Genomic DNA, 25,329 nt, shown 5'->3' on the forward strand with positions numbered 1-25,329 from the left:
TGGGGGTGAATAATGTGCAGGCACACTGCATGAACTTGTCTTCTTTGAAGTGTTGTGGAACAGGCCCAGGAAGGGAGTACCAGACGAAGGGAGTACGGGACGAAGGGAGTACCGGACGATAACACCTCAAGGTCGGTGAGGAACGAGAACAAAGAACAACACCACGTCCAGGTGGTTGGGCTTCGAGAGGAGAAGTGCCCACACAATTGCAGTGCATACACTTGTACCTTTTTATTTAAAAAAATGTTTCATAATAAGAGTTCTAAAAACACATTTAAGAGTGTTATACCTTGTTATAGAAAAATCATTATAATAATAAAACAGTTCTAAAAACATATTTCCAGTATGTACACTTGTTCCTTGTTATTTAAATTGTTATAATAATAAAAGCTGTTCAAAAAAGATATTTACAGTATGTGTTTAGAATTCTCCATGTTATATATGTTATTCAGCCTTGGTTTGATTTGAGGTAGGGTGCTTTATTTTGAAGGCCGTTTTCAGACGATACTATTTCAAATCATTAAATTTCCTGACTCTGGAAATCAATGAATGGAACTCATTGTCAGTGAGGCTCCAATTCTTCCAATAACATGTGAAGTGATCAACTATACTAGTAAGTAAGTAATGTGTTAATGATCAAGTAAATATTTGTGAATATTTTCATATATAAGTCGCTCCCGAGTAAAAGTCCTCCCCCCCACCCAAACTATGAAAATAAATGCGACTTATACTCCCAAAAATACGGTATGTGAAAATCCTGAATATATTTGTGGATCCCAAAACAATGTGAAAATTACAAATATATTTGTGGATCCAAAAAACACGTGTGAAAATCACAAATGTATTTGTCAGAATAATTCAGAAAAAAATCTCTCCCAATAAGGTTTAGGGGGCAATTACTTTTTTCATAGTGGGACAGATAGATTTGTATCTTCTTCCTTTCTTTTTGCTTATAATAATAATAATAATACATTTTATTTGCATGGCGCCTTTCACGGCACTCAAGCTCGCCGAACACATAAAATAGACACAATTAAAAGAAAAGAAGTCTAAAAGCGAAGAGACCTCTTGAGCAGAGCAATAAAATTAAACAAATGCCTGCCTAAACAGGTGGGTTTTGAGGTGAGATTTAAAAGGTTTGATGGAGTCAATGTTTCTGATGTCCGGGGGGAGGGAATTCCAGAGGCGAGGGGCAGAGCAACTGAAGGCTCTGGCCCCCATAGTTGACAGATGAAATGAGGGGACAGTGAGGGTGATACTGGAGGCAGACCTGAGAGACCGGGTAGGAATGTGTACATGAAGGAGGTCTGACAGGTATAGAGGAGCAAGGTTATGGATGGCCTTGGATGTGTGAAGGAGAATTTTATAATCAATGCGCTGTTTTATGGGGAGCCAGTGAAGTTGATGTAGAATGGGAGTGATATGATGGTAGACAGTGGTTCCGATGACAATGCGAGCAGTAGCGTTCTGGACCAGTTGCAATTTATGGAGGAGTTTTTGAGGGAGACCAATAAGAATGGAGTTGCAGTAATCTAAGCGAGAGGTGACAAGTGAGTGGACTAAGATAGCAGCGCTGGATGGGGTGAGTGATGACCGGAGGCGATTTATGTTACGGAGGTGAAAATAAGCGGAACAGATAGTGTTGTTTATGTGGGTGCTGAATGATAGGTTGCAATCAAGGACGACACCCAGACTCTTTGTCTGAGGGGAAGGGGAAACCGAGGAGGTGTCAATGGTGAGAGTAAAACAGGGTTGTTTATTGAGAGAAGCTTTGGAACCTATGAGGATTACCTCAGTTTTGTCGTTGTTTAGTTTAAGGAAGTTTGAGGTGAACCAGGATTTTATTTCTTGAAGGCACGCACTGAGAGAGGAGGTTGTGAGGCTGAAAGGGGGTTTTGAAGAGACGTAGAGCTGGGTGTCGTCCGCGTAACAGTGAAAATTAATGTTATGTTTACGGACAATCTGACCAAGTGGGAGGAGATAAATGATAAATAGAAGGGGACCAAGGACAGAACCCTGGGGAACACCAGAGGACACGGGGAAGGGGTGAGATGTGAATGATTTTAACTGGATAAATTGAGAACGGCCAGAAAGATAAGGGTGAAACCAGTGCAGGGGTGTGTCAACCAGTCCAATAGCAGCTAGTCTTCCTAAGAGGATGGAGTGAGAGAAAGTGTCAAAAGCTGCACTTAAATCAAGAAGAATGAGTATGGATATGAGACCAGAGTCGGCTGCAATCAGGAGATCATTAGTGATTTTAATAAGGACTGTTTCTGTACTGTGTCGAGGGCGAAAACCAGACTGGAACTGTTCGGATAGATTATTATTAGTGAGGTGGATGTGGATCTGAGATGCAACCACTTTTTCAAGAATTTTGGACAGAAATGGCAGGTTGGAGATGGGACGGAAGTTATTGAGGATATTGGGGTCTAAACCTGTTGTTTTAATAATTGGAGTAACTGTAGCAGATTTGAGAGATAGAGGGACAGAGCCAGAGGTGAGGGAAGAATTGATAATAGCAGTAATCAAGGGGAGCAGAGAGGGGAGGGAGGCTAAAACCAGAGGAGTAGGCAGAGGGTCAAGTTGACATGTAGATGGCTTTAAATTTCGAATGAGTTTGGATAGATCAGCAGCAGAGGGATGTTGGAAGCAGGAAAGAGAGGTGGGGGTGGGATGAGGAAGGAAAGATGAATAGCTAGACATGTGAGAGGTCAGTTGTTGGTGGATAGTGGTTATTTTATTGTCAAAGAAGGACATCAGGATGTTACAGTGACCGGTAGAGTAGAAGTGTGGGGGGAGGGAGTCACGTGGGCGGTGTTAGGGTTGAATAGATTAGGTTGATCATATTATGTTGGAATGTAATCAGTAATAATTAACCTAAGCTTGTCCTGTCTTAACAAAGTAGTAGAACAAAGTGCTAAGATCCTTTGCACTGATTGACCAATTGTAGAAGACGCAATCAAAGTTGTTCTGTCTACTCAACATCGTAAAACATCCCCCGCTATGATGTGATCAGAGGCCAGGTGTTTCACCCCCACCTTGGCCACCACACATGTAAATTGTCACCCCCACCCTTCTTCTCTCAATAAATACTGTCTTGCATGAATGCAACGGCAGACTTTGTTCGGACATTGCTGTGTCTACAGCAACGAGCAAATTCTCCACTTGCAGAATTTGTTCGGGCATTGCTGTATCTACAGTAACGAACAAGTTCTCCACGTGCAAGTGTTCAAAGGGCATACTGTCTCCTGTGTGGTTCTTGCTCAATAAGTTAGAGTCGGAACATCTCTAACATTTTTGGTGCCGTGACCCGGATCCAACATACCCACTGCTGATCGACGGAGGACGACGTGCTGCATTGTCGACAAGCCAGCGTCCATTAGGAGGACCTGGTAAAGAAAAGACCTGGCAAGTAAATTCTTCGCTGGGCCAGCATCTAAGGTCTGCCTTCGTCGAACAACAGTGGATTGACGGAATCCGGCAGTGCAACGAACCAGGGGACAAGTAAGTTAAAGCCCTAAAAATTGTGTGATTGTGTTGTTGTGAAAGGGGTTGAAAGAAAAAAAAAAAAAATAATAAATTTAAAGGTGCACATGAGATACGGCTTTGGTTTGTCCGAGCTATGAGATACGGCTTTGGTTTGTCCGAGCTATGAGATACGGCTCTGGTTCGTCCGAGCTATGAGATACGGCTTTGGTTTGTCCGAGCTATGAGATACGGCTCTGGTTTGTCCGAGCTATGAGATACGGCTCTGGTTTGTCCGAGCTATGAGATACGGCTTTGGTTTGTCCAAGCTATGAAGTTTACGGCTTTGGTTTGTCCGAGCTATGAGATACGGCTTTGGTTTGTCCGAGCTATGAGATACGGCTTTGGTTTGTCCGAGCTATGAGATACGGCTTTTGTTTGTCCGAGCTATGAAGTTTACGGTTTGGTTTATCCGAGCTATGAGATACGGCTTTGGTTTGTCCGAGCTAAGAAACAGCTGGGGTTCTCGCCCCAGGGGAAGGAACAGGCTAAGAAAAAAAAACAGAGCTTTTTCTTAATTGAAGAAGGGCATAGATTCTTTTTTTGGTCTGTTTTTCTGAGCTGTTTGCATGAAAGTTGTGTGGTTGAGAGTGTGAATGGTAGTATAAATTAAAAAAAACAAAAACAAAAAAAAACAGTACTAGCAAAAACCAACGGTAATACACAGGCTAGTAATTTTGTTGAAGGGTAAATTTAATCCTGCATTGAGGCCTTGCAAGACTCCTGTTTTTCCGGTCCAAAAGGACCAATAAAATTGATTGGCGAATCTGCACCTAATGTGCTTGACCCACACACGCTTCTAAACACTTTTTAAGGCAGCAGCAATTGCGACACATGGGCCTTGCCATGTGTCGACAGGAGGGATGAGGTCAATTCATGGTCAATTCACTTCCTTTGGTTTAGATGCTTACTTAAAAAAAAAAAAGGTCAATTCACTACCTTTGGTTCAGATGCTTACTTAAAAAAAAAAAGGTCAATTCACTACCTTTGGTTCAGATGCTTACTTAATTTTTTTTTGTAAAGCATGTCCTGTTTGTGTAAAACATAATCCACGAGGAAACATGAGACCTAAGAGAGGCTCATTTCCAAAACCATCTTGCCCATTCCAAGTCATGCACATGGATTTTGTTGGACTCACAGAAGAGAACCTGTGATCAAGCTCTTTTGGATTAATGTCAGCGCAACTGTTGAAGGACGAACGTTGCCGCAAGTGGCCTACACAGAGAGACCAGCTGAAGCGAACTATACATGTTACATCCAAGGAAACAAGACCCACAAATGCATCAACGACGACTGCTCTCCAGGAGGACACTGGATGGGAGCTTTGGATGTCACTGCTAAGTGTCAGGATGAGAGAGCCATTTCAAGTGGTTGTCCGATGCTGCCCGCCAACTGGACAAGTGTGTGCACCAGTGTGGGTGACAGACCACACCTACAGGATACAACATCATCAGCTGACGACAGCACGCAACTCTTCTGCACGTCGACGCAGGACTGTTGTGACCTTTGACTCTCATGATCCTGTCTGGGGATGGTTCTGGACTTGATGACTGCAACACGACGGTTCCAGCAAAGAAGCAGATCCACCATCGACAGCGTCCCCGCCCCCAATTCAAATAGAGGCAGAATAATCCTCTTCCCCCTTGGTGGCCAGGTAGTCTACCCTGGCCACTGAAGACTGAAGACGACAACCGCACGGCAGACACTTCCAGGTTCTCCCCCGACGAAGCAGTGCTGCAGAGGGGGTGAGAATTGTGCTCACCCTCCAACAGTGGGCGTGCCAAGCCCCCGACGGCTGAACAATCACGAGCAATTTTTGTCTTGACTGTTGTTATTGGTAACATTCTGGTCGCCTAAGGCAGAGGGACCGTGTGAGACTTTTCCTGCATTATAACATCTTGCCGCAGGTTTTTCACTCACACACTAAAATTGATCTACGTAGATTGCAATGATGCTGTTTAGCCGTACATGTCTTACAGACACTTAATGATTTGGCCATCGAAAATGCTTCACAAGTGATGGGTGCAATGATACGCTGTTTGTGTTTTTGTTGTTTTGTTTTTTTTGTTTTTTAAATTGTTTTTCTTGACAACATCATATGATAAACAGGAGTGATATGTTAGGGTTGAATAGATTAGGTTGATCATATTATGTTGGAATGTAATCAGTAATAATTAACCTAAGCTTGTCCTGTCTTAACAAAGTAGTAGAACAAAGTGCTAAGATCCTTTGCACTGATTGACCAATTGTAGAAGACGCAATCAAAGTTGTTCTGTCTACTCAACATCGTAAAACATCCCCCGCTATGATGTGATCAGAGGCCAGGTGTTTCACCCCCACCTTGGCCACCACACATGTAAATTGTCACCCCCACCCTTCTTCTCTCAATAAATACTGTCTTGCATGAATGCAACGGCAGACTTTGTTCGGACATTGCTGTGTCTACAGCAACGAGCAAATTCTCCACTTGCAGAATTTGTTCGGGCATTGCTGTATCTACAGTAACGAACAAGTTCTCCACGTGCAAGTGTTCAAAGGGCATACTGTCTCCTGTGTGGTTCTTGCTCAATAAGTTAGAGTCGGAACATCTCTAACAGGCGGGTTGAATTATTAATTATGGAAAACAGGGCTCTGGTGTTCCCCGCACCAGCTACAATTTTCTCCGCAAAATAGTGTGATTTTGCGGAGGAAATTGCAGCCTTATATTGCATTATATGAGTATGGTACAACAGTTTATGAATCATGAGTCCAGTTTTGCGAGAAAGCCGCTCCAGCTGTCGTCCTTTGGCTTTCAGTTGACGTAGATGAGTTGAGAAACAGGGTGCAGAGTGGGGGAAAGAAACAGTTCGGGTTTTGAGGGGGGCAAATGAGTTTAGCAGAGTTTGTAGTCCAGTGTCGTAAGCAGAAACAAGCTTATCCGGGCTATATGGGGGGGTGACGGTGGGGAGACTGCCAATGGCTGAGGTGAAATCTGCTAAATTGATATTTTGGATATCGCGGAAGGATATGGTACGTGATTGTTTGATTTTGGACAGTGTGAGACTGAGATTAAAAGAAACTAATAAATGATCAGAGAGGCCTGCTCCCAGATCAACAGGAGAGCAGTTAAGAGGAGTGACACCGGAGCAGCAGACTAGATCTAAAATATAGCCTTTGGTGTGGGTGGGGAAATTAATGTGTCGTTTAAGTCCAAAACTGTCCAGGCAGAAGATAAAATCCTTAGTGAGAGTGGTGTTGGAGTTGTCCATGTGGATATTTAAGTCCCCAAGCAGAATGATGTTGGATGAAAGTGAGCAGATGTGAGTGAGGAATGTAGTGAATTCCGAAATAAAGTCCTTATTTGGTTTGGGTGGACGGTAGATATTAGCTAAAATAATTGGAGTGGGATCATTTAGCTGCAGAGCAACAGATTCGAAAGAACTGGTCTCTGGCACCGAAACAGATGAGACCTTCCAGTCTCACGATGAAATATTGCTAGCCCTCCTCCTCGACCAGTGAGGCGTGGTTCGCTCATATAAACAAACCCGGGTGGACATGATTCATTCAACTGAGAAAAGTCACCAGGATGTTGCCATGTTTCAGTCAAACACAGAAAGTCAAACTTGCTGACAAGGAGGAGGTCCTGTAGCAGCTGTCCTCTGCCGGTGAGGGAGCGAATGTTAAGTAGTCCCAGATTGACGTCACAGTGTTGGTTCGAGCAGGAAGCATTAGCTACCCTAGCTAGGCTAGCCAATGCACTGTGATCCACCTTCCTGTTTATGTTTCTCGGAGGATGGCGGCGAGTGTAGGACCAGATGGTGTTTATGGCAGTTGAGTCATCGATGTGGTAGTTGCGTCGAGCTCCACGGTGGATGTATCTCCGGTGGTGACGGCGAGCGATGTCCGGAAAGCGTTGCAGTGCAGGTGGGGGAGCAAACCGGCAGTGCCGGAGAAGCACTGCGTTTGTGTAACGAATCCGGGTTAACTTCATACTGGATGAATCATGGCGGACAGGGAAGTCCACCAGAGCATGGAGCTCACACCAGGGTTGATAATTTGTATAATGCACGGTTCAGACAGGAAAACAGTGGAGCAGCGACCAGCTAGCACACAGGTAGCAGCTGAACAGTGTAGGCAACCACGCTACAAACAAACAAGTCCACTTGAGAGTTGTCCAAGAGTAAAACCAAGAGTACGACATTTAGTGATACGTCCAAGTTTAGTGATATGCTGCTGACTTTGCAGGAAATCGAACAAAACGTCAAAAAACATAAAAAATGTCTAGAGAGCAGCGGCAGCAATATGCGCCAGCGTTCACTCACATCCGGGTCCGCGGTGGGTACATATTCCGAACACACCCAAATGTCCTTTCTGTACCAAGTGTGCAATTGCATCCTGATTAGTCATTGCTTTTTACTAAAAGAATAAAAGAAGAAAGCATGTACCCAGAATACAGGTTGTTTGAAAACAAGAGAACTCCATGTACAACCACAAAAGACTGCAGCGTCGGTGACCTTTTGTGTGCCCTATTCACTTCAAAGTGACTCAATTAACTTTTAAAGTGGCAGAAGAAAACAAAGCCAATTGGCAGGATTGCACCAATAGAAACTCATTAATTAATGCAATTATGTTAAAATGAATGAAAAAGCAATTAAATGCCTCACCTTAAAGGCTACACCTTAAAGGCGATTTAAGACCTCTGCTTAAGGCTTTGAGGCGACAGAATACCAACGCAAGAGCCGAAAGGGTTCCAAGAGCAAACTTGACTAAGGGTGGTGAGTACTTTCTCTCATTAAGGCTATGTTCACACCGCAGGTCTTGAAGCTTAATTCGGATATTATGGTGAAATACGATGTGTGTGTGTGTGTGTGTGTGTGTGTGTGTGTGTGTGTGTGTGTGTGTGTGTGTGTGTGTGTGGGTGCGTGTGTGGGTGCGTGCGTGGGTGGGTGGGTGAGTGGGTGCGTGTGCGTCAATGTTAAAAAATGGTAAACCTCAGGTGCACCGGAGGTTCCGTTTTGAAAGAGCAGAGCATCTCCTCAAATAGTATCTCCTCTGCAAAGATCTTGTCACCAAGGGTAGCGTAATAACAATTACTTAATTGAAGGTGATAAAGTATGTTTTGATAAGACAAAAAAGTTTTTCACATGCACTAAAAAATGAAAAAAAGGGAACAAATAGGGCACCGAAAGCATCTCCCAATGCATGTGTTAGGGGCTTAGTGTGACTGTGGACTTTGAAGAGCATGGTTGGTGCTAGTGTGATGTTCGTAGCAATTGAAGCAATGACAGTATAATAAATGAGCAATTAGCAATTGAACACATTTCAAGTACCTCCAAAAAATAGCTTTGGTTGCTATGAGGATTCCAACAGCAATGACATGAAGATTGGCATAGAGTTGTCAGCCAAGGACAGTCTAAGTGACCTGTGGCAAGCGATGGAAACTGAGCCCTGACAAACTCACTCTTGTCAAAGCAGCCATTTCTCATATCATGCTCCCTTGATAGACTTCCTCTAAACCAGGGGTCGGGAACCTATGGCTCGCAAGCTTTTGGCAACGTTAAAACATTATTAAAAAGAATACATTAGTACAATCAAAAAATCGTTGCTCTTAATTAAAATACATGCATTTAATTGTTTTTAACCTATCGTTTTTTTTAAATGGTATGGCTCTCACGGGAAATTATTTTGAAAAAATGGGCATTATGGCTCTGTCCACCAAAAAGGTTTCCGACCTCTGCTCTAGACTGTTCTTCGTGTTCACTGTTCCTTTTCACTTGTCTTTCAGGACATCATCTGCCATAATGATCATTCTCAAGGTGTTCATTTTTGCCCTACTGTTTGGTAAGTCATCTCACTCCAGGTATCAAAAAGTAATTCAAAGGTTACAGAGATGTCAATGTCAACTATTGCAGGAGCCAGCTGTCTGGGTGCACAGATAAAAAGACAAGTAAATGTTACTCCAGATGACAGCTCTGCGCAAGCAGACTCAGGCAGTGCACATTCAAGAGAAGACGGAGGACCACCTGGTCCACCAGGACCACCTGGTCCACCTGGACCACCAGGGCCGGATGGACCAGATGGTCCAACAGGACCAGATGGTCCAACAGGACCTAATGGTCCAACAGGACCAGAAGGCCCCCCAGGACCATCAGGACCACCTGGAGCAGATGGCGGACAAGGACCAGAAGGCCCTCCAGGAAATCCTGGAGCAGATGGCGGACCAGGACCAGAAGGCCCACCAGGACCACCTGGAGCAGATGGCGGACCAGGACCAAAGGGTATGCCAGGTCCAGCTGGACCAACTGGACCTCCTGGACCAGAAGGACCACCTGGACCACCTAGTCCACCAGGACCACCTGGACCACCAGGACCACCTGGGCCACCACTATTTTGTCCGAATTTTCCTCAGGCACCATGGCTACCTTGGCCACCAATACCATCTCCATGTCCATATGACCTACATGCCCCAACATCTGAACCACCTGAAAACAACTAGTACACCAGAACCACCTGGACCACCTGGGCCACGACTATTTTGACAAAATGTTGCACCATGTTTACTTTGGCCATCAAGACCACATCCATACGCAAATTACCAACCTCCTCCACCCCCTGGCATTTCAGGTTACTCCAGCTAAAAACAACTCACCTGGACAAGCACCCTGCCAACCTGGATCATCTGTTACCCGAAATGAAAACAATCAACCTGAAATTAGACTTTCCTAACCTGGAAAGAAAACTTGGTCGTCGATGTGTAAATGCAAGATTTCATTCCTCACGACCCGAATTGAATTATAATAATAAAGATGATTTTCTTTCCGGATGACTTGTGACATGAGATGCGCTTTTCTTTGTGATCACAGACACAATTGTGCTTCCTGAGTATGAAATCAAACTGCAAACACTTAATGCCTTCTAAACAAATAATAATAACAACATATAGTTATAGTACAACAAATGAGAAACCCTTTCAAATCCGAGGTTTCATATTACACAATATTAAATTACCAACTGAGCTAATCGGTGTCCTTCTGTTGAAATGGTGGAATTGGCTTAATGTGGGGCAAAATGGTAGCAAGCGCGTGAATTTGTGTAATGACAAGACGCCCAATGTGAGATTCGAACCCACTACCGGAAAATGTACGTGCCATTAAGAATTTTAAGGCACAAATTTACTAATTACGCAAAAACGGTAAATGTTATGAACAAAAAAAAATGGTAGCAAGCATGACGTGAATTTTTGGAACGTGTGAAAGTTGGAAAGGGGTGAATCTGTTGAAGGATGTGGAACTAGTTAGGTGTGAAAAAAGTGGGAGGAATAAGTTGTTTAATAAAAAAACCACCTGGATCAAAACCACCTGGACACAAAATTACCAACTTCCCCCACTGCCTGGACCACCTTCAGGACACCCCCTGCCATTATGGGTTCCTCCAGCTAAAAACAACTCACCTGGAATTGCACCCTGCCAAACTGGACCTGGATCATCTGTTCCTCTGGATGAAGACAATCAACCTGAAATTTGACATCGCAAACCTGGACCATCACCTAGACTTCCACCAAGACCTGCCTGGCCAACACCAATTACTCCAGATGAAAACAGCCCACCTAGACCACGACCTTGTCCATTCGCACAACCTGTTACTGCTTATCAACACAACCCTTCTGGACCACTACTCAGACCACCATCCAGTCCACCACTTGGGATTCCTGAAGATGGAACCCCAGACCATAGAAACCGACTTGTTTTTCTTCCAAAAGAAAACTTGTTTGCAATTTCTGTTTATCAAGCATTCAGTCCTAATCATAAAAATCTTAAAAAATGTGGCTGTCAACGTTTAAATACAAAATTTCCATCCTCGCTACCCGCATTCAAATATCACAATAAAAATGATTTTCTTTCTGAACGACTTGTGACATGAGATGCTGTTTCCTTTGTGATCACAGACACAATTGTGCTTCCTGGGTATGAAATCAAACTGCAACCACTTCATGCCTTGTAAACACATAATAATAATAACATATAGTTATAGTCCAACAAATGAGAAACCCTTTTATATCTGAGGTTTCATATTACACAATAATAATCTAATAAATAAAAATTAATAAATGTAAACCTCGTGCACGAGCTAATTTACTTTTCACGTCCATTTAACTTACGGGCACAACTCCCGGGTTCCCAAAAAGTGACACAATAAGACCAGCAGGTTAAGTGTTATAAATAGGATTTGACAAATTTCAGAGATCACTTCACTTTAAGTTAAGTGATCCATCATCACATTTGATCTTACATTCTTAATCATTATAGTACTTAGGTGGTCTCCTGTCCCTCTTTGGATATTTGGTATTTTCAAGACTCTGACCCTCACCTGCAATGTTGTCTGTGTCCTGAATTTCAGACCTGCGTGAAGCTGGCCCCCCACCCCACGCAAAATTTAAGGAAAATAGTCTATTTCGTTTGTGCTGGTTTGTGCCTTAAATAATTTAGTTTGTGCAGAAACGGTTTTCTAGTTATAAAAGATTATTTTATAGGTCATCCAGAGTTCACCCAGCCCCCCATCTGCTCAAAATGAATCCAAAATGGTACAGTTTGTTTGTGCTTCGTTTGTGCTGGTTTGTGCTGCAAAAACTTTTGTTTGTGCTGCTACGGTTTCGTAATTATTACACATTCATTTTATAGCGATGACGTCACCCAGGCCCCCGTTTTCTTCCAAATGGACCCAAAATGGTACCGTTCGTTTGTGCTGCAAAAGTTTTTGTTTGTGCTGCTACAGTTTCGTAGATATTCCACATTTAATTTATAGCGATGACGTCACCCAGCCCCATTTAACTCCAAATGGACCCAAAATGGTACCGTGCCGCAAAAAAATTAGTTTGCGCTCAGTGAATCATTCAATTTGTCATTTATTTAATATTAATTTATTTTCTAGAGATGTCAAATCCTTGCTCCGTAACCATTTGTTTGTGCCATTGCAATTTTTCATTATTAAAGTCATGCATCTTCATTAACCCCATGTATTTTATTCTAACAATTTTTCACTTGACATCCTGATAACTCCTCAATTCTTACGCATGTATTATCCAACTAATTACCATGCAAAAGGACCTCTGCAGGCCGGTAAGACATATCGCAACAGGGTGGCAAAAAACAAAGACGTGCAACCTTTTCTAGTGACAAACTATCTCCCAAGATTTAATAATAGTGAGTGACAGAAAGCGTTTTTTTTCTGGGAAGTGATCAGCGAATTTATTTCCTTGCAAGAGTTTATTACAAGAAAGATTAGTATAAATTAGCAGTGTTCTGCATACAGTATTTGAGTTTTGAAAGGGTTTATGCCTTCTTGGTGGTCACTGTTTACTGTTGATTTTTTTTGTTTCTATATGCAATGTTTGAAACATAAATGTGTCTGTCAGGTACATTGCTACAAGTTGTTTAACTTTAATGAATCAAACACTGATGGCACAATCCTGTACCTCTTTCTTTTTGACCAGAAATGTGTTGCGCTGGTCAGGGGGTACTTGGCTGAAAAAAATACAGTTTTGGCCCAAATATAAGACGATGTTTTTTGCATTGAAATAAGACTAAAAAAGTGGGGGTCGTCTTATATTTGGGGTCTAGACATTATACTCATTTTCACTTGTGCACAGTGGTAAGTTAAAGGTTGCTGGTATCGACTGAGTATGTTGCTGTGATCGTGTGCGTCTTTGACACAAAGTGAGTACCGTAATTTTCGGACTATAAGTCGCTCCGGAGCACAATAAAGTGAAAAGAAAAACCATATATAAGTCGCACCGGAGTATAAGTTGCACTTTTGGGGCAAATTTATTTGTCAAAATCCAACACCAAAAACAGACATGAACCAGCAACAACAGGCTAAACGATACGGTATGCTAACGTGGCCTATACACAAATGAGGAGCTGAGAACGGGCCTGACGTAACATTCAGAGTTATTCAAGTAAGTATTACATAAATAACACGTTTATCAAACCATCTGTGTCACTCCAATTCATTAAATCCATCGATCGTGCTTTATGTAAACAATGCCGTGTATGCGCCGCATATGCTCACGTCGAACCCGTTGTAAGTTGCATTTCTACTTATTCCACAGACCCATATAACAATATATAAAGTATATTTCAAACTATCATATTACAACAATATTATCAAACCATCTGTGTCACTCCAAATCATTAGATCCATTGATCAAATTTCTCGTTCTTTATGTCAACAACGCCGCGCGTGCCAGCACAGATCTAGTTTATGACTATATTGTAGCGTTAACAATGTACCAGGAAAGATGTGGGTTTGGTAAACGGCTCTTTATTTAACAAAATAAGAGTTCAACGAGCCAACATTTACTGAACTTCCAGCCACGGAGGTGGAAGAGAGCTCCATACAATAGGAGCGAGGGTGCGTAAAAGCCATGTCCGAGCCCCATCCACGTCCCCAGACAGCCACCTGGCCGAGCGCCGGCCCCTGACTTTCATCCACGGAGGTGGAAGAGAGCTCCATAGAATAGGAGCGTGCGTGCGTAAATGCCATGTCCAAGCCCGATCTTCCGTCCCCGGACAGCCACCCAGCCGAGCGCCGGTCCCCGACTTCCATCCACGGAGGTGAAAGAGAGCTCCCGTCGAGAAGGATCGGGCGTGCGTACAAGCCATAATAGTTTTTCAAACCTTCTGTGTCACTCCAAGAAAAGAGAAAGAGAAAAGAAGAAGAGTGTGTTGCAACAGGGTGACATAGAAAACATGCTGTGCATGTTTGTCTTAAATTTCCAATACAATAACTTCAAAACAATCAGATATTGGAAAATAAAAATCCCCCAATCGACTCCCGAAGCTGATTGGCTGACGTGAGCCGTGACGCATCAAATGTTAAGTTCACATCATATCCCGCGGAGAGGCGGAATGAACGTTTCAATTCCGACTCCGGCCTTTCTGTATGGAGTTTGCATGTTTCTTCCGGGTATTCCTGTTGCCTGCCGCATTCCAAAAAACGTAAATCGTGGACCAATTTACCATTGTATTCAATGTAATTGATGGTGAGTGTGAATGTTTTTGTCTGTAGATATCCTGCGATTGACTGACGTGTACCCCTCCTCCCGCCCAAAGACTAGGCTCCAGCATGCCTGCGACCCTCTTGAGGATAAGCAGCTAAGAAGCTGAATGAATAAATTAATGAATGTGGAAAATTACTTTATTCTCTCGAAGCAAAGCTAAATAGATTTTTCAGAAAGTCAATCTATTTTGTATTGATATCGATCACATTTACCAGGCTTCATGTAGGCCAATCATGATGGCCTAGATCACAAGATATTGGTCAATGTGGCAAGCAGACATTTGAAAAATTTGATGATGCTAGGTGGAGAACTCTGGTTATAGATTAGTTACCATGCAACAAATGTTACCATGCAACAAGAAGAGATTTGAAAAATGTATGATGCTCATTGGAGAACTGTAATTATAGATTAGTTGCCATGCAACAAATGTTGCTCGCCAAGGCTCGCCCATTAGAAACATTTCTACCTGCGTGAGAAAAATCAATTAAACGCCTAAACTAATAATCCTAATGGGCAGCGTGACCTTTCCAATAGGCGTAGAAACTACAAAGCAAGTTGCGTCTTTCATTAGCAGCTGTGAGTCAACAGAAATCATCAGAGCAGTACCGACAAGCGGAACAGCCAAGCGATTCTCCCAAAGCACATTTCTTTGGGCGTGGTAATTGTTTTGTACATCTTGATGTGTTTTCAATGAACACAACATCCATATTGGACTTGCAGTGGATTAAAAAAGAGCAAAAGGTGAAAATCCTTAATATATTTGTGGATTGAAACAACTCGTGAAAATCTTGAAGATATTTGTGGATTCATAAAATATGTGAAAATGACAATTGTATTTGTCTGAATAATTTTGACATAAATCTCTCCTGATAAGGTTTAAGGGGGTAATTACTTTTTTCAGAGGCTGAGATAGGTTTGGATCTTTCTTGGTAAATTAAAATAATTTAGAAACTGTATTTGATGTATCCTTGGGTTGTCTCAGTGTGATATTGATTGGATGAAATGAAACCTTTGTGATTGATAATTATGTACATAACACAGAAATAGGGTAAGAGGCAAATACTTTTTCACAGCACTGTAATTTTGAGACGTCGTACTTGAACAGTCACTGAACGTACCTCAACTTTACTGACAAACTTGTGTGAGTCACAGATTAGGTCCCTCGAGGGTGAAGCCAGAGGACAGCCATGTTGCCACTGTGACTGGCAACTTCAGTTTTTTTCTTTTTCTTTCAGAGGACACTATTCTAAGTGCTCATTTCAAACTAGTTTCCTAGTAAGAATTCATGAGAGCCAAACCAACAACACTGTTTGCAACGGCCATTCAGAGTATATACCATACTATACTCTCCTCAGACACCTTCCAGTTCCTGGGTACCACAATCTCACGGGATCTGAGAATGAACCGGCCACATAGACCCTGTCTGGAAGAAGGCCCAGCAGAGGTTGTACTTCCTGAGACTGCTCAAGAAGTTCAACCTGCCGCGGGAGCTGCTGAAGACCTTCTACACTGCCATCATCCAGTCTGTCCTCTGTACCTCCATCACTTTCTGGTTTGGATCAGCCTCCAAACAAGACAACCACAGACTGCAACGGACAATCAGGACTGCAGAAAAGATAATTGGAATCAACCTGCCATCTATGCAAGACTTGTACCTGTCCAGGACCAGGAAACGCGCAAGCAACATCTCTACAGACCCTTCTCACCCAGGTTGCAGTCTGTTTGAACTACTCCCCTCCGGATGGCGGTACAGCGCTGTACGCCAAAACCAGCAGACACAGAGACAGTTTCTTCCCCCAGGCGGTTGCTCTGATGAACTCACACCACTCTTAGAGTCTCAGAGTCATTGCTGTGCCATACCATCCTGCTCTCCACACCTTTTTGGATTGTCTACACTGTTTGCACTATGTGTCTTCTCTGCATCCATTGGAGCCTGGTCATCCTGGAAGTAGGACCCTCCCATCTGTGGTCTCTTCTCATCGTTTCTCACTTCCCCTAGTCGGAGATTTGAGTTATTCCTTGCCCTCATGGGAGTTCAAGATCAGGGGATGGCTGAGAATATTGTCATTTGTCATTTTCACATGTCCTGAGTGTTGTTAGTCACTTAAATGTTGAACAGAGACTGTGATGTAACGAAGTCAAATTCCTTGTTTGGCACGCCCAAACATGGCGAATAAATTCTTCTTGAGTCTTGAATTACCTCAGTATTATAGTGTGCCCTCCAGAGTTTAGGTTTATATTTTGCAGTGACTTTGTCTCAAAGGACTTTGCTTTCATTTCATTGTTGATGGTTCTGACAACCTGATGCAAGCAAATATTTAAGTAGCATTCAGAGATATACAGGGCACATAGGGTATAAACCAGGGGTTGGGAACCCAAAATGTTCAAAGAGCCATATTGGCCTAAATAAAATAAAAAACATACCTGTCTGGAGCCGCAAAAATATAAAAGCCTTTTATAAGGCAACATAGACTGTCAATACATAAACTGTATGCTTATGAATAAACTAATTAAAAATAATACTAATAGTGGTATCAATTCGATCATTTCTTCTTGTGGCCCATTAAAGTTCACGTACCTGCATAGCAAAGCTGTCTGTTTGATATCGGAATTGATGTCCTTGATCTGGTCATCGGTGATATTGTGCGGAGAGGCATGTCCTTAGTTGTCTGAATGATTTCAGTTTTATTTTTGAAGTCCGAAAATAGACACTCTGATATTTTAATGAATATACTCTGATATTTTAATCCCTTCATGGCGGCTCTGGCTCAGGCAGTAGAGTGGGTCCTCTAGTAACCGGAGGGTTGGGGGTTTGATCCCAGCTTTGTCACAGTCACGTGTCGTTGTGTCCTTGGGCAAGACACTTCACACACCTTGCCTCCAGCTTGCTATTGTAAATGAGAAAATGTTCTCAATTGGCTTACCTGGTAAAAGTACTCACCATCGGTGAATGGTTTTCCGCGCTTTATTATCTCCCGGGCTGCAACAAAACTTGCAGCAGTAGTAGAGTTTGGAGATGCAATCCACTTTTTGGAAATGTTTTTTCTGTCCTCAAATTTCTCCACCAGCACTGCAATTGCATGTTTCCTCTCAGTTGCAACTGGGTGATCGGCAGCAAATTTAGCATGCTTTATCTGAGAATGTCGCTCCAAATTCCTCTTCTTGTTATTTGACAATTTCTCATTCCAAATCAAACATGCAGGCAATGCTTCAGCATTGGCAATGAAAGCAAATAGTTCAGTCCATTCTTTCTTAAAGCCTCTGTTCTCATCAGCAATCTTTCTCTTTTTGCATTTTGAATCCATGGCCAATCACTCACACACCTGTTTGTTTTTAACTCACGTGCTGTGTCGTAGACCATGACGCAATTTTGCTATTTGACGCTATTCGTAAATTCTGTATTTTTAATATATTTACAACTACATACATTTTTACAGCATGAGAATGGCTGTGTCATGATTACCATATAAAAACCATATTTAAAAAAACAACAACATATTTTTCCATTTTCACGCAGTTTTGCAAAAATTCCAGGAAGCCGCTAGGGGCGTGCTAAAGAACCGCATGCAGACAAAACAACTATTCACACTCTCATGTGCATTTAACACGTTTGCCAGACTCATTCGTACAATTGCATACCATAATTTCCGCCGTTGGGACAGAAAATAATGTGAAAATGTTGCGGAGAAATGAATGTATTGAAGTCGGTCTGGCTAGAGATTGGTAACACACACTGTCCATCGTTGGATTAACTTCTCCCTACGGTGAGTAAGCAGCATTATTAGTCCAGTTCCTACTAACTATTTTTGGCACCAATGGAGTAAAAGTAGGTCATGTGGAATATTTTCTGGAGAAAAAAAAGAATCAAAAGAAACATTTTATTTTGGATGGAGAACTTGTGTCTTTTATGAAAGAGCAAATGATAAACAACCATTTGAAACAATGGCAGGAAAAAATACAAAACTCTTGTGCTGTGTCACTGGTATCAGCCTCCTTTCCTGGAAATCAGTATGGGAGCACATAGTGACACTTCTTTAGTAAATTACAAATGGAATCTCTTATTCTGTTACTGCGCCCATGTGATTAACTAGCGGATGATGACGTTCATGTTTTAAAAAGCCACCCCTATTCATTTGACTCAATGGTGAAAACAAAGGAGCTGTCTGAAGACATCAGAAGTGCAATCATTTGCAAACAAGACTTTCAAAGTGTGGAAAGCCACCCCCAAATACCTTGGTTTCTCTTTTTTAACTGTATTTGAGCATGTAATTTCTGTTTTGCAAACTGATGACGCAAGACCAGCAAATGAATGAAAAGGTTACGGCATTTTCAATAAAGGCAGAATAGAATGTGGTGAGAATGTCCTTGTTGACCCCAAAAGATTGGAATTTTAGGTACTGTTTTTGATGGCATTTCCTGAGCATTTCTTCTGTTTTAGAGGAATACTTGAACACGTTGCCACAGTCAGCCACCAAGTATATGTTGATTTGAATGCTCTGGAATGCCCTGTTACATTTTCCTAGTTCTTTATCATTAATGGGCGGCACGTCCGCCTCACACTTCAGAGGTTGTGGGTTTGATTTCACTTCTCGCACGGTTTGCATGTTTTCCCCATGCCTGCATGGATTTCCCCTGGGGACTCCGGTTTTCCCCCTAAAGAGAAATGTGCTTTCAGCAGTTTGCAAATATATTTTTAAGGTTGTGTTAAACTTAGAATCATATCAATATAATATCTAGTATTGGAGTGCTTGTGTGGATTGGTGGGGGTGAATAATGTGCAGGCACACTGCATGAACTTGTCTTCTTTGAAGTGTTGTGGAACAGGCCCAGGAAGGGAGTACCAGACGAAGGGAGTACGGGACGAAGGGAGTACCGGACGATAACACCTCAAGGTCGGTGAGGAACGAGAACAAAGAACAACACCACGTCCAGGTGGTTGGGCTTCGAGAGGAGAAGTGCCCACACAATTGCAGTGCATACACTTGTACCTTTTTATTTAAAAAAATGTTTCATAATAAGAGTTCTAAAAACACATTTAAGAGTGTTATACCTTGTTATAGAAAAATCATTATAATAATAAAACAGTTCTAAAAACATATTTCCAGTATGTACACTTGTTCCTTGTTATTTAAATTGTTATAATAATAAAAGCTGTTCAAAAAAGATATTTACAGTATGTGTTTAGAATTCTCCATGTTATATATGTTATTCAGCCTTGGTTTGATTTGAGGTAGGGTGCTTTATTTTGAAGGCCGTTTTCAGACGATACTATTTCAAATCATTAAATTTCCTGACTCTGGAAATCAATGAATGGAACTCATTGTCAGTGAGGCTCCAATTCTTCCAATAACATGTGAAGTGATCAACTATACTAGTAAGTAAGTAATGTGTTAATGATCAAGTAAATATTTGTGAATATTTTCATATATAAGTCGCTCCCGAGTAAAAGTCCTCCCCCCCACCCAAACTATGAAAATAAATGCGACTTATACTCCCAAAAATACGGTATGTGAAAATCCTGAATATATTTGTGGATCCCAAAACAATGTGAAAATTACAAATATATTTGTGGATCCAAAAAACACGTGTGAAAATCACAAATGTATTTGTCAGAATAATTCAGAAAAAAATCTCTCCCAATAAGGTTTAGGGGGCAATTACTTTTTTCATAGTGGGACAGATAGATTTGTATCTTCTTCCTTTCTTTTTGCTTATAATAATAATAATAATACATTTTATTTGCATGGCGCCTTTCACGGCACTCAAGCTCGCCGAACACATAAAATAGACACAATTAAAAGAAAAGAAGTCTAAAAGCGAAGAGACCTCTTGAGCAGAGCAATAAAATTAAACAAATGCCTGCCTAAACAGGTGGGTTTTGAGGTGAGATTTAAAAGGTTTGATGGAGTCAATGTTTCTGATGTCCGGGGGGAGGGAATTCCAGAGGCGAGGGGCAGAGCAACTGAAGGCTCTGGCCCCCATAGTTGACAGATGAAATGAGGGGACAGTGAGGGTGATACTGGAGGCAGACCTGAGAGACCGGGTAGGAATGTGTACATGAAGGAGGTCTGACAGGTATAGAGGAGCAAGGTTATGGATGGCCTTGGATGTGTGAAGGAGAATTTTATAATCAATGCGCTGTTTTATGGGGAGCCAGTGAAGTTGATGTAGAATGGGAGTGATATGATGGTAGACAGTGGTTCCGATGACAATGCGAGCAGTAGCGTTCTGGACCAGTTGCAATTTATGGAGGAGTTTTTGAGGGAGACCAATAAGAATGGAGTTGCAGTAATCTAAGCGAGAGGTGACAAGTGAGTGGACTAAGATAGCAGCGCTGGATGGGGTGAGTGATGACCGGAGGCGATTTATGTTACGGAGGTGAAAATAAGCGGAACAGATAGTGTTGTTTATGTGGGTGCTGAATGATAGGTTGCAATCAAGGACGACACCCAGACTCTTTGTCTGAGGGGAAGGGGAAACCGAGGAGGTGTCAATGGTGAGAGTAAAACAGGGTTGTTTATTGAGAGAAGCTTTGGAACCTATGAGGATTACCTCAGTTTTGTCGTTGTTTAGTTTAAGGAAGTTTGAGGTGAACCAGGATTTTATTTCTTGAAGGCACGCACTGAGAGAGGAGGTTGTGAGGCTGAAAGGGGGTTTTGAAGAGACGTAGAGCTGGGTGTCGTCCGCGTAACAGTGAAAATTAATGTTATGTTTACGGACAATCTGACCAAGTGGGAGGAGATAAATGATAAATAGAAGGGGACCAAGGACAGAACCCTGGGGAACACCAGAGGACACGGGGAAGGGGTGAGATGTGAATGATTTTAACTGGATAAATTGAGAACGGCCAGAAAGATAAGGGTGAAACCAGTGCAGGGGTGTGTCAACCAGTCCAATAGCAGCTAGTCTTCCTAAGAGGATGGAGTGAGAGAAAGTGTCAAAAGCTGCACTTAAATCAAGAAGAATGAGTATGGATATGAGACCAGAGTCGGCTGCAATCAGGAGATCATTAGTGATTTTAATAAGGACTGTTTCTGTACTGTGTCGAGGGCGAAAACCAGACTGGAACTGTTCGGATAGATTATTATTAGTGAGGTGGATGTGGATCTGAGATGCAACCACTTTTTCAAGAATTTTGGACAGAAATGGCAGGTTGGAGATGGGACGGAAGTTATTGAGGATATTGGGGTCTAAACCTGTTGTTTTAATAATTGGAGTAACTGTAGCAGATTTGAGAGATAGAGGGACAGAGCCAGAGGTGAGGGAAGAATTGATAATAGCAGTAATCAAGGGGAGCAGAGAGGGGAGGGAGGCTAAAACCAGAGGAGTAGGCAGAGGGTCAAGTTGACATGTAGATGGCTTTAAATTTCGAATGAGTTTGGATAGATCAGCAGCAGAGGGATGTTGGAAGCAGGAAAGAGAGGTGGGGGTGGGATGAGGAAGGAAAGATGAATAGCTAGACATGTGAGAGGTCAGTTGTTGGTGGATAGTGGTTATTTTATTGTCAAAGAAGGACATCAGGATGTTACAGTGACCGGTAGAGTAGAAGTGTGGGGGGAGGGAGTCACGTGGGCGGTGTTAGGGTTGAATAGATTAGGTTGATCATATTATGTTGGAATGTAATCAGTAATAATTAACCTAAGCTTGTCCTGTCTTAACAAAGTAGTAGAACAAAGTGCTAAGATCCTTTGCACTGATTGACCAATTGTAGAAGACGCAATCAAAGTTGTTCTGTCTACTCAACATCGTAAAACATCCCCCGCTATGATGTGATCAGAGGCCAGGTGTTTCACCCCCACCTTGGCCACCACACATGTAAATTGTCACCCCCACCCTTCTTCTCTCAATAAATACTGTCTTGCATGAATGCAACGGCAGACTTTGTTCGGACATTGCTGTGTCTACAGCAACGAGCAAATTCTCCACTTGCAGAATTTGTTCGGGCATTGCTGTATCTACAGTAACGAACAAGTTCTCCACGTGCAAGTGTTCAAAGGGCATACTGTCTCCTGTGTGGTTCTTGCTCAATAAGTTAGAGTCGGAACATCTCTAACATTTTTGGTGCCGTGACCCGGATCCAACATACCCACTGCTGATCGACGGAGGACGACGTGCTGCATTGTCGACAAGCCAGCGTCCATTAGGAGGACCTGGTAAAGAAAAGACCTGGCAAGTAAATTCTTCGCTGGGCCAGCATCTAAGGTCTGCCTTCGTCGAACAACAGTGGATTGACGGAATCCGGCAGTGCAACGAACCAGGGGACAAGTAAGTTAAAGCCCTAAAAATTGTGTGATTGTGTTGTTGTGAAAGGGGTTGAAAGAAAAAAAAAAAAAATAATAAATTTAAAGGTGCACATGAGATACGGCTTTGGTTTGTCCGAGCTATGAGATACGGCTTTGGTTTGTCCGAGCTATGAGATACGGCTCTGGTTCGTCCGAGCTATGAGATACGGCTTTGGTTTGTCCGAGCTATGAGATACGGCTCTGGTTTGTCCGAGCTATGAGATACGGCTCTGGTTTGTCCGAGCTATGAGATACGGCTTTGGTTTGTCCAAGCTATGAAGTTTACGGCTTTGGTTTGTCCGAGCTATGAGATACGGCTTTGGTTTGTCCGAGCTATGAGATACGGCTTTGGTTTGTCCGAGCTATGAGATACGGCTTTTGTTTGTCCGAGCTATGAAGTTTACGGTTTGGTTTATCCGAGCTATGAGATACGGCTTTGGTTTGTCCGAGCTAAGAAACAGCTGGGGTTCTCGCCCCAGGGGAAGGAACAGGCTAAGAAAAAAAAACAGAGCTTTTTCTTAATTGAAGAAGGGCATAGATTCTTTTTTTGGTCTGTTTTTCTGAGCTGTTTGCATGAAAGTTGTGTGGTTGAGAGTGTGAATGGTAGTATAAATTAAAAAAAACAAAAACAAAAAAAAACAGTACTAGCAAAAACCAACGGTAATACACAGGCTAGTAATTTTGTTGAAGGGTAAATTTAATCCTGCATTGAGGCCTTGCAAGACTCCTGTTTTTCCGGTCCAAAAGGACCAATAAAATTGATTGGCGAATCTGCACCTAATGTGCTTGACCCACACACGCTTCTAAACACTTTTTAAGGCAGCAGCAATTGCGACACATGGGCCTTGCCATGTGTCGACAGGAGGGATGAGGTCAATTCATGGTCAATTCACTTCCTTTGGTTTAGATGCTTACTTAAAAAAAAAAAAGGTCAATTCACTACCTTTGGTTCAGATGCTTACTTAAAAAAAAAAAGGTCAATTCACTACCTTTGGTTCAGATGCTTACTTAATTTTTTTTTGTAAAGCATGTCCTGTTTGTGTAAAACATAATCCACGAGGAAACATGAGACCTAAGAGAGGCTCATTTCCAAAACCATCTTGCCCATTCCAAGTCATGCACATGGATTTTGTTGGACTCACAGAAGAGAACCTGTGATCAAGCTCTTTTGGATTAATGTCAGCGCAACTGTTGAAGGACGAACGTTGCCGCAAGTGGCCTACACAGAGAGACCAGCTGAAGCGAACTATACATGTTACATCCAAGGAAACAAGACCCACAAATGCATCAACGACGACTGCTCTCCAGGAGGACACTGGATGGGAGCTTTGGATGTCACTGCTAAGTGTCAGGATGAGAGAGCCATTTCAAGTGGTTGTCCGATGCTGCCCGCCAACTGGACAAGTGTGTGCACCAGTGTGGGTGACAGACCACACCAACAGGATACAACATCATCAGCTGACGACAGCACGCAACTCTTCTGCACGTCGACGCAGGACTGTTGTGACCTTTGACTCTCATGATCCTGTCTGGGGATGGTTCTGGACTTGATGACTGCAACACGACGGTTCCAGCAAAGAAGCAGATCCACCATCGACAGCGTCCCCGCCCCCAATTCAAATAGAGGCAGAATAATCCTCTTCCCCCTTGGTGGCCAGGTAGTCTACCCTGGCCACTGAAGACTGAAGACGACAACCGCACGGCAGACACTTCCAGGTTCTCCCCCGACGAAGCAGTGCTGCAGAGGGGGTGAGAATTGTGCTCACCCTCCAACAGTGGGCGTGCCAAGCCCCCGACGGCTGAACAATCACGAGCAATTTTTGTCTTGACTGTTGTTATTGGTAACATTCTGGTCGCCTAAGGCAGAGGGACCGTGTGAGACTTTTCCTGCATTATAACATCTTGCCGCAGGTTTTTCACTCACACACTAAAATTGATCTACGTAGATTGCAATGATGCTGTTTAGCCGTACATGTCTTACAGACACTTAATGATTTGGCCATCGAAAATGCTTCACAAGTGATGGGTGCAATGATACGCTGTTTGTGTTTTTGTTGTTTTGTTTTTTTTGTTTTTTAAATTGTTTTTCTTGACAACATCATATGATAAACAGGAGTGATATGTTAGGGTTGAATAGATTAGGTTGATCATATTATGTTGGAATGTAATCAGTAATAATTAACCTAAGCTTGTCCTGTCTTAACAAAGTAGTAGAACAAAGTGCTAAGATCCTTTGCACTGATTGACCAATTGTAGAAGACGCAATCAAAGTTGTTCTGTCTACTCAACATCGTAAAACATCCCCCGCTATGATGTGATCAGAGGCCAGGTGTTTCACCCCCACCTTGGCCACCACACATGTAAATTGTCACCCCCACCCTTCTTCTCTCAATAAATACTGTCTTGCATGAATGCAACGGCAGACTTTGTTCGGACATTGCTGTGTCTACAGCAACGAGCAAATTCTCCACTTGCAGAATTTGT

At 42.6% G+C, this 25,329-nt stretch overlaps 1 protein-coding gene across 3 annotated transcripts; it reads left to right on the top strand.

The window, feature by feature from the left end:
• Window positions 1-6,462: 6,462 nt before the first annotated feature.
• Window positions 6,463-10,417, top strand: LOC147056176 (uncharacterized). Of its 3 annotated transcripts, none has more exons than XM_085914737.1 (3): window positions 6,463-8,279; window positions 9,290-9,345; window positions 9,417-10,417. In XM_085914737.1, the coding sequence occupies exons 2-3, from the start codon at window positions 9,306-9,308 to the stop codon at window positions 9,998-10,000; spliced, it is 624 nt and encodes a 207-aa protein (XP_085770863.1). In that variant the 5' UTR covers window positions 6,463-8,279; window positions 9,290-9,305; the 3' UTR covers window positions 10,001-10,417. The 3 variants fall into 3 exon arrangements, with proteins under 3 accessions (XP_085770863.1, XP_085770864.1, XP_085770862.1); XM_085914738.1 differs by having other exon boundaries at window positions 6,463-7,428; XM_085914736.1 differs by lacking the exon at window positions 6,463-8,279 and having other exon boundaries at window positions 8,468-9,345.
• The last annotated feature ends 14,912 nt before the right edge of the window (window positions 10,418-25,329 follow it).

Source organism: Syngnathus leptorhynchus, chromosome 6 (assembly GCF_054491065.1).
Source record: "Syngnathus leptorhynchus isolate UIUO chromosome 6, UIUO_Slep, whole genome shotgun sequence".
In the NCBI taxonomy this organism is placed as follows: domain Eukaryota; kingdom Metazoa; phylum Chordata; class Actinopteri; order Syngnathiformes; family Syngnathidae; genus Syngnathus; species Syngnathus leptorhynchus.

Excerpts from the sequence above, each read along its gene's own strand:
- LOC147056176 (XM_085914736.1), top strand. The coding sequence starts at position 9,126 with ATGCATTTAATTGTTTTTAACCTATCGTTTTTTTTAAATGGTATGGCT. Across the intron at positions 9,346-9,416 it reads CATTTTTGCCCTACTGTTTG|GAGCCAGCTGTCTGGGTGCA; the intron begins GTAAGTCATCTC and ends CAACTATTGCAG.